We start from the raw sequence: 9,779 nt of genomic DNA on the forward strand, positions 1-9,779 counted from the left end.
TCATGCTAAACTGCTGGTGACTTTTCATGAGGATGTAATTCTCTCTCCTCCCCCCCCCCCCAACTGGTGTGGAAATGTGGAAAACTGAACCTAAGTCTGGGAAAAAGAGAAACAGAGAAAACCCAAAACCAACAGATTCACTCATCCTTGGGATGAGCCATGGGATGGGTGCAGAACAGTTGAGAATATCTGCACTTTGCCTTGATAAAATTGACAACTCCAGCATAACTTTATCCATAAAACAGATACATCCACCACACCAAAGAGATACTAAGGGTTTTTAAACATGAGTTGTTCATGTGCTTTGATTTGTGGAGGAACAACAACAACATCATTATCATTATTAAGTGGTCCACTGAGTCCTGAAGTAATTTTCAAGAAGTCTGCAGGGTGGATGTGGGAGTAGAACCACAGCTCTATAAAGTACATTCCCAATTTGCCTGCTAATTATCTGTCTTGCCTGGATGCACAAAATCCTGCAATGTTCCCCTGTGATACTTCCTACCAGATTCTTCTCTCCCAAAGAACTGCTCCATAGCCAGCTTCCTACAGTGTTTCCTCCTATCCCAAACAGATAGTTAAGGAATGCCCCAAATCTGGCTTCAGTTATTCACAGAGGAGCTGATTACAAGCTGTAGGAATGAATAAATGGATAGTGCTATACAGATGAATAGTTGAGAACTCCAGGATGCAGAGCTTCATTGCCTTGCCGTTCCATTCAGGCCAAATAAATGTTTTTGAATATGTTCGTTGTGCATAATTTATACTGGTTGTAGAATTTGTGTTTCCTTGGCACAGAATGTGGATTCCAGGGCTAAAATGTTTAATATTTTTAAAGCACAGAATAGACACACCCGTTGCGTGTGCGTGTGCATGCACTGAATACACATTCTCTAACCATTATTTCTCTGCTTGTCTCCTGTTCCATTTCTTCCTGTCTTTCTGTCTTACTGCTCTACTTTTTAGTTCTGTCTCCATTCTCTCTTTTAAAAATGTTCTTTCCGTGTATCTCAGGGGAGCTGGAGAAGCAACATGGGACAAAGAACCTTTCCTTAAAGTCCAATGGAGCTCAGATGGAAATACAATCCAAGCAAGGATCTCCAACAGGTTAGTCTGCTTCTCTGGGTTCTTCTTCACTTCCTGAAGCTTAGCTAATCCTCTTAGACTTGGCATGCAAGAATAGGAACTGTAGTTCTAGAAGCTAAAATACATTTTTTTTAAAAAATCAACATTTTTAAAAAAACCATTTTTCCAAAATGAGATTTCAGTAGCTCAGTAGCTAGCTCAGTAGCTAGCTGGGAGAGGAAGGACAGACAGATGCAGAATGTATAGAACATTGAACAGTGTTCAAGAATGTTTTGGGTTTAGAAACTCCTGGCCTAAGCAACTCATTCGCCTGATGCCATCTTTGTGTGTTCTTTTTGGTGTCAGGAGAAGAGCTTTGTGTTCATTCAGACATTTTAAAGAACTTGTGCAGTCTGGACCTCTCAGTTATCAAATCTGTATTTTAATTGTGGGGTCAGAGTTTTTGTTTCCTTGCTGTATTTATGCTACTTTTGATTTGTTTCATTGATTTTAAATTGTTTGTACGCTTATTCATGGTAAACCACCCAGAGAACTTTATGTTATTGGGCAACATGCAAACATTGTAATTAAATAAATAAGTCAATAAATAAATATTGCCTTTCATCACTGAGGAAGGGGGTCTCTTTTATTTTCAAAGCCAAAAGAGATTTGGGAGAGAAGGTTCCGGACAGCACAGTGGAGGTAAGTAGAACGCACAGCAGCTGAGGTAAGTAATTCTCCCTCAGTTCAGCTCTTCTTACATTCTCTGTTGTTTCTTTTCTCAGGTTTTAATCAATGCCTCCCCTGCCAGACTGACAATTTTACCAATTTCCAGAGATACAATAAAAAGTTACTGCTAGGACGGGTAATACAACTTTCAAATCCAGATTAAACTTCAAAGCATTTTTTTTCAAGCCGTTTCAATAACTGTTAACACATCCTTCATGGAGCGAGCGCCCGAACTCTGGAGACTAACCTGCTCCTTCCTCATCCCCACCCAACACACTTTCAGGAGAAATCAGAGACACAGATGAGGTGAACTCCGCTGGCAGGCCACCGCCATCACAGGACCCCCCGCTAAAACTCACTGCTATGACCTTTCCCTCATAGGTTCTTCTGCCCTAGACACTGGGCCCCTCGTCACAGGCTTCCATAGACCAAACATTTCCCATATTCACTGGGACTCTTCTTAGGTTGAAAGCTTAGGCCAACCATTTCCCAATTTGGGGAGGGTTGTTGGAGGAACTTTCTTGCCTGTCCTTATTTGGGAGCAAGGACTCTGTTGTGGGAGTCTTTCTGTGGATCTCAGCTCACCAAGAAAGCTGTCATCTGGGAGAGATATCCAGAATATTTCGTTTGCCCCAGCTTTGTCCTTTCCCAAGCCTCTTTCACCAGGTAGATAGCTCCATCTCCCTGCAAGTGTTACTTGACATAGGGGCAGGAGCTGCAGTTCTTCACAAACAAGCATTTCCTCAATCAGCCTCCATTTCCAGCTCCAACTCCTCTTTCTTGCTGATTTAGGCCTCTTTCCACAGAGGCCATTTTACACCCACGCCCCAGCTTTCTGTTCAACAGCCTGGGAAAAACCCAGCTGCCACAGGCATAATTCCTCAGACCCAGTTCATGCTGGTTTCATAAAACCCTATTTCATCACCCTGATGACATTCCTGCTGCTGGGGAGGAGGGATGGGCATCTCCACGGCCTCATATACAGCTGTTGGGCCTGCAAACATTTCTCCATGAAGGGTTTTCAGTTCAGGGGTGTAAAATTCCAAGGAGACAGTTCACAAATATATGTTCCTTCAGGTGATTCCAGAATCAGGCAGACAGGGCCCCAGATCTGTCCGTTGTGGAAGAGATCCTTCTCTTCCCATTCCTAGTTTCCTCCTGCTCTCCTGGGGAGCTGTGCCCTTCTGAAACTCTTTATTCTAGGAGTTTCCCCCCTTGTACCATAAATAGCCCTTTCCATAGGGAGCCCAATTCCAGCCTAGTTCCTGCTTTCAATCTAATGTTGGGAAACCCTGTGGGCTTTCTCTTCAAAGACACTTCAAGCCCTTCTTCCTCCCCTCCCCCTGTTCTTCCTCCTCTGCAGAAGTGAGCATCTCCATTTTCTCTGAGACTACCTGATCTGCTGCCATTCCATCAGATTTCTTTTCTTTTCTTTTTTTAACCATTGTACAAGCTAGATGGGTACTTTTTTCCTTTTCCTTTTTGGCGTGTGTAAAACCATTACCTTTCACTTGCAAATCATCAAGTGGATCAGAGCGAGCTGCAAATTTGCTGAAATACGTCAGATTTCTGCTTTTTTTCTCTCTCTCGTCCCTGTTCCTTTTTTAATTTTCTCCTTTTGTAAACAGATTAGTGAGTCATGTGTGCACCTTCCTGCTTGGAAAGACAGGAGCTGGGAAGAGCTCAAGTCTTTCTCTGAGCATCAGCAAATCTCATTTTTTTTCCTCCTTGCAAAGATGTGCAACCTCAATTATCCTCCCCTCTTTCTGCCTTGTTGGCCCATGGATTGCATGATGATTCGGGGTTTCGTAGGAACTCTGCTTGCAGAACAGAGCTCAGTCAAAGAGGGAACTTTATAACTACAAAGCAAAAATAAGAGAGCCCTTATCTCCAATTGCTTTCATTCTCTTAAGTACCATAACAACAGGAAAAAAAGGGAAATGGGGGGGATGTAACTGACAAAATGAATATCCTAAGCAATAAGGCTGTTCTTCCTGGAATAAGAGGCAGTTGGGGCCCAGACCATTAGCAGCCTTCATTTTGTAGAGTTAAAATCTCTCCCTGACCTGCTCAAAGTGCCACAATTTGATTGCGTTTGCTCAATCTGGATAGTTGAGGTTGTGCTGTATGTGGAAACAGCATCACCGCCTTTGCTGTAATGGGGATCTTTATTTTCTAGAAGGAACTTTTCAGGGGCTGTGCTTGTGGGGAGGTGGGAAAGAAGGGTGGAAGGAGGACAACGTTGGGGGAGGAGGTGATTCAGGGCTGATGGTGGGGCTGTGGTTTATGGGGGGGGGAGGTCCATTGATGGAGGGTGGTCGGGTAAAGGGCAGCCCATAGCAGGAGATGGGAAGAAGTCTTGTAACATTTAATGCTTCTTTGACTGTTTCTAAACTAGGTGTCAATTCACAACAGGCTTCAAACGTACCAGCACAACTCTGTCCCGGGGCTCGAGAGTGGAATGCAGCCCAGCACGCATCCTAACATGCCACGGGAGAGGCTGGAGACAGCATTGGTGCCCTCTTACCCTGCCTCGGCAGGGACACTTGTGCAGTGCCAGCAGATTGTCAAAGTTATAGTCTTGGACAAGCCGTGCCTCGCTCGCATGGAGCCGGCCCTCAACCAGACTCTGACACGCTACGTGTCCTCTGATTCCTGCAGCTCCACCCCCTTGCGCGGTCTAGGCAGCGGGCTCCAAGGGACCCCGGTGAAAATCATCCATCAGCCCCCGCTTCCGCCACCACCGCCGCCCTACAACCACCCGCACCAGACCTGTCCCCCCAGCTCCTTGCTTCAGAGGCGCCGGTATTCCAGCGGCTCACGCAGTCTAGTGTAGCAGCTCCACCAGCACTAGCCAAACAGCACAGACTTACCATGGGACCCTTTTTCGGTCTTCAAAGAAAAATCTAGTTTGTGATTTATTTTTTAGTAAAACTGAAAAACAAACAAATGGGAGAGGGGGTCGGGGAAAGGCGTGTGAGAAAACCAAATGATAATAATGAAGGATAAGTAAACGACAGGTTGTGCAACAGACACGCTGTTATGGGAACTACAGTTGGTTACCATATCTCCTGGAATGATTGGTTCTGCTTGTGAGGGGCCAACCTGTGGAAACTGCCTGAGAGTTTCTGAAGATGTTTCCTGACCAGCCTTCCATCCATTCAGCCGTGTACATTTACCTCCCTTCCAACAAACATGGCACTGTTCTGCCGCACTGTTTCTTACAGGCATTACTTGGCTTTCTTTGCTTTTTGTTTTCCATTCCATTTCCTGTCTCTCTTTCCATACCTCTTCAGCTTCCTTGTTTTCTCACCATTCCCAGACCATTCCCAGGTTTCTGACCAAAATTGACTTGAGTTCCCTTATGGGGAGAGCACTGACTTTGATAGTCCACCTTGTTGGGGCCAAGGAACCGCTGCGGCTACCGCCACCACTGCAGCTTGCTAAACTGGAGCTGAAAACTTGTGCCACTCATCACACTTTCTTCTCATTGCCTTTTGGGGCTATCTTGTTCTCTCACAGCAAGCTGGTTGGAAGAGGAAAGCCAGAGAGAGAGAGAGAGAGAGAGAGAGAGAGAGAGAGAGAGAGAGAGAGAGAGAAGGAAGGGAAAGCGGAATTTGGAGACTGCTGTTCCCCACCCACCTCATGCTACAGCTGAACACAAAGATGGCCTCACTTTGGAGATAAAAAAATCCCCTTCTGCATCGGACTCAGAAAACTTTGCTGGACGCCATCAGAAATGCACCACTTGTAAATACACACCTTTATGGTTCAATGCGTATGGACCCTGCTCACTAAAGGAAGACCTGGGCAGATCTGGGGAAGTTTGGGTGAAGGCAGAGAATAGATCTCGAAATCTTCCTGACATGGCCACTTTCTCAGATTGATCATCTTGACAGGCTGAGCCTTCTGCATATTTTTTTTTTTTTAAATTGTGTGTGTGTTTAGTTATTTATTGTATTTATGTCCCGCTTTGCAGTCTGTAGGAGGTCCACGAGGTATCTTGCGAAACAGAACAGGGTTAATTTGGCAATAGGAAGGCTATCCCCACCCCTCAGAAATTCCCACCCCCTTTATAGGCTCTCCACTAACATTTGTGCTTCCTTCACACAGAACCTGTATCTTTGGTGCACAAACAATTTGCAGAACCTCAAGTGACTTTGGGCTTCATATGACATCCCCAGGAAAGGAGGGCAAAGAGGGCAAGGGAGAAGCAGCGTAGCATCTGCAGCCCTCCCCCTGTCATGCCATGAGTGTCCCTGTTTTAGAGCAGATTCCAGGTTCTCCTCTCTGCTTTCCTGTTTCCTTTGGCCTCCCTCTGTCTCATACATTATCCTGAATCAGCAATAGATGTTCACACAGGCAGGTAGACACATCATACACGTTGAGTCATGCTTTGGACATTTCTGTGTGCTCGCATCGAACTTCTTAACCTGCCTTAGCGTTTCCAAGAAGATGAAACGAAATCCTGTTTGCCGAAATGGTACGGAGGAGAGGCAAGGAGCAACTAGTTATCTAAAGCCTCTTTTCTTTTTTCTTTTTTCTTTTATGAACATGTAAACAAATCATATTGTAGTGAATTAAGGGTTTGTTTATTGCTAATTATTTGTATTCCACCTTTCAGAGCAGGCTCTGATAATGTCTCACTGTAGCCAGCCATGTAAGCACAAACTCATTAACACCAGGTTGGTCCCTTCTTCGTTCTTTCCTCATCTCTCCCCCCCACCCCGGCCCCAAAATATGGCAAGGTGGGTGGGGAGTCCCAGAGGGAGGAGATGAAAGCAGATCTCAGCTCCTCGCTGTTTCCAGAGATGCTGACGTGCAGAAAGATGGTATTAAAATGGGCTATGGCTGTATTTTTAGAAAAAATATCTCCCCGCGCGCAAAGATGGGGAGGGGGGGAAGTAGTATTAATTAGCTTAAGGGCTTTGCTCTTGCTCACTCGTATTTCCCTGTGAGGCTTAAGAAGATCAACTTTAGGATTTGGAAATAGGGCAGAACAAGTTCTAAGTCTCTTATTTATTTATTTTTAAAGACTGCGTGCGTATGTGTGTGTGTGAGAGAGAGAGAGAGAGAGAGAAAGAGAGCTTTGGGTTTTCACTTCTCATGTGAAGCAGAAACACAGGAGTCAGCAGTTTCGATGGCTTCTTCTCCCGGCAAGCCTGGAGCCCTGCTGTAGCAGAGAGACACCCGTGTAGTACCATCGAGTTAGAGCTACAGTGCGAATTTATGTCAAGTGGTTGCTTACAGCACACTTGCTGCTTTGGGCATTATGAGGCTTATTCACATGAGGAGGGCCTGAGGAATAAGGCAATGCCTTCTATACCCGGTTTTATGGCCCAGTGATGGTTCTTTAACACATCCAGGACATGGCGTGTTTCAGGGGTGTGGGATGGACACAGGCTTTCAGGCCTCCTCCAGGCTATACCCCCACCTCAGCCTTGGCCCTTCTTCACAGCCTCCTCATGTGTTTCTACCTTGCTGGAATCTGTCCCTGAACTCTTAATAATGGCTCTTGCTTGCCCATATGTATGGTATCGATGCGGATAGAAACAGGCCTATCATAGAAAAGTTAGATTTACAGCTTTTGCCTCAGGCCCCAACTACCACTGGCATTTAGTAGGTTGGCCAGAAGGGAACGAATCCCTCAGGATGGAAAAGGTTCCCCACCACTGACTTAGATCAAAATGTTATCGCTGAGTGGTGCTAAATTGAGTTTCAACTGCATTCATATTCTTTCTCTCTCTGTGTGTGTGTCTTTAAAATCCCTATGTAAGAAGAGCCCTACTGGGTCAGAACTAAGGCCCACCTAGACCAGCATTCTGTTTCCTCAGTGGCCAAACAAATGCCCATGGAAACTTCCAGAACATGGCTGCCACAGCACTCTTTTGGTCATGTTCTCAAGCAACTGGTGTTTAGAGGTCTACTGCCTCTGATACCGGAGCTAGTGTACAGTCACCTTATCTGTGGATTTGTCTAATCCTCTAAAGCTGTCCAAGTTGGTGGACATCACAACTTCTTGTGGTAGCAGTTTCCATTTGTTCAGTTATGTTCTGTGTGAAGGAGTTTTTCCTTTAGTCCGTTCTGAACCTCACACCTTTCAGCTTCATTGGATGAGCCAAGGTTCTAGTATTATGAGAGGGAGAGAAGGGTTTTCCTTCCTGCTCACTTTCTCTGAACCAAGGCATCTTTCTTGGTTGTGTTTTGTTAAGTTTTCATTTTCATTTTCAAGTCAGACCAGCCCAAGATCAGTTGCTGTCTGAGGTGCCTAATGCCACAGTCAAGTCAAGTTATTTTGGTATCTGAGGCAGAAAATCCCACCAGCACCCCCTCTCCTTCTCTGGCAATGAAAATCCAGCAGTAATAAATTAAGTAACTAATGATTTGCTGCTAGAGGTGTGGGAGAAATTCGATTCAGCTTTCATTTAAAGGCAAGCCTACCAAATTCAAACTTTCTGAAGCAGTCCAGGAACAGGAACACAGCCATCCTTCAAACTTCACACTTATCTGAATTTTGTAATGCAGTTCTGCAGCCAAGTCATGGGTCCAAAAATGCATATACTGTATGCATAAAAAAATGCACACATTGAAAATTGCTCCAGAAATGCAGAGAACTGATTTTAGGATTGAGAAACTGCAAGAATCAACTGACAGAGGGATCCATTCCTATTTTTATGACAGCCAAAAATCAGACTGCCACTCTCAGTTTGCTTAATGGGAGGGCTGTCCCTGTTTAGTATGCCTGCTTTGGCCCTGTTGTCACCCATGTCCTGTTACTACAGCATGGAAATTTGTGTAGCCCAGGTGTGGCCTCTGAGACAGGAGACATGATGTTGCAGAATTAAGAATTAAAGCTGAGCTAATACACACCTGTGAAGCTCCCCTCCCACAGTATTGGCAACCTTTAAGGGGAGGGGGGGAGAGAAATGGAGGCAATATACAGTGTAATGTGCAATTCAACCCCTTCCCCTTAATGGAAAGCTTTTTGCCAAGAGGAGCAATGATTGAAATGTTTGGGCCCAAACTTTTAACCTGTCTCTCTGTTCAGTTTCTCTTGGCATCTGTTGCAGCCTTGGAAGGCATGTCCGTTTCTGCACAGTTCCTTAGTTAAAGCATAGGTGGATCGGTGTGTTTAGATAAATTAAATTTCACTTGACATTTAACACAAATCGGCTACAGGAACCTTGAAGTATTTGATGAAATAATTGTTTTTGGGATGAAATATTTATGGCAGTCTATGAAGTTCCGAGAAGAGAGAGAGATCAGGGTAATTAATAATAGATTTGGGATGATGTGAAGATATGCTTCATAGGACGTTCTGCCTCAGATGTCAACCTCTCCCCTTCCTCTATTCTGTTTAATTTCTAACTTGAAAAGTCCTGGAGATTGAGAATGACTGTATTAAAATATCAGATCATAGGAACATAAGAAACTACCTTATACTGAGTTAGACTCTAGTCACACCTAGCTCAGTGTTGACTGCACTGACTGGAATAAACTTATTTATTTATTTATTCTATTGCTGAATAGAGATAGAGATATAATAATTGAATTGTAGAATTGGAAGGAGCCACAGCAGTTATCCAGTCCAACCCCCTGCAATGCAGGAATCTTTCACCCAATGTGGGACTCGAACCCACGACTCCGAGATTAAGAGTCTTGTGCTTTATCAACTGAGCTATCCTGCCTCATTCTCCCCAATATCAGCTTGCTTCACTTTGATTGTTTGATTGGCCCTGTGAGCAAATAGTGGGTATTCCTGAGCCTTTGGGGGTGGTGATTTAACAGGTTTAAGGTATCTAAGATTTCCTAAGCACTGTCCATATATTAAAAGATGGCAGTCCCCAATACAAGATGGAAAAGGCAAAACACATGGGGAGGGGAGGGGAAAGCAAGCATTGGGAGCAGCTGCTCCTTCCCGGGACGATCGATGGGACCAGTTTGGTCTCTCCTTTGCCATGACATTCTTCCTGGGAGGTAAGGTG

The 9,779-nt window shown here is 44.8% G+C and overlaps 1 protein-coding gene across 2 annotated transcripts in view; it reads left to right on the forward strand.

Annotated features, from left to right (window-relative positions):
- Positions 1 to 5,338, forward strand: part of IQSEC3 (IQ motif and Sec7 domain ArfGEF 3) — a 44,712-nt gene extending 39,374 nt beyond the window's left edge. The window contains exons 9-11 of one of the 2 annotated variants that reach the window (XM_060279969.1): positions 1,015 to 1,107; positions 1,724 to 1,767; positions 4,193 to 5,338. In XM_060279969.1, the coding sequence (XP_060135952.1) occupies positions 1,015 to 1,107; positions 1,724 to 1,767; positions 4,193 to 4,630 (575 nt within the window). In that variant the 3' untranslated portion in view covers positions 4,631 to 5,338. Of the gene's footprint in view, positions 1 to 1,014; positions 1,108 to 1,723; positions 1,768 to 1,850; positions 3,016 to 4,192 lie in introns of those variants that run through there. The other variant, XM_035127827.2, reaches the window with a different exon arrangement.
- Positions 5,339 to 9,779: the final 4,441 nt, after the last annotated feature.

This window comes from Zootoca vivipara, chromosome 10 (genome assembly GCF_963506605.1).
Source record: "Zootoca vivipara chromosome 10, rZooViv1.1, whole genome shotgun sequence".
Classification (NCBI taxonomy): domain Eukaryota; kingdom Metazoa; phylum Chordata; class Lepidosauria; order Squamata; family Lacertidae; genus Zootoca; species Zootoca vivipara.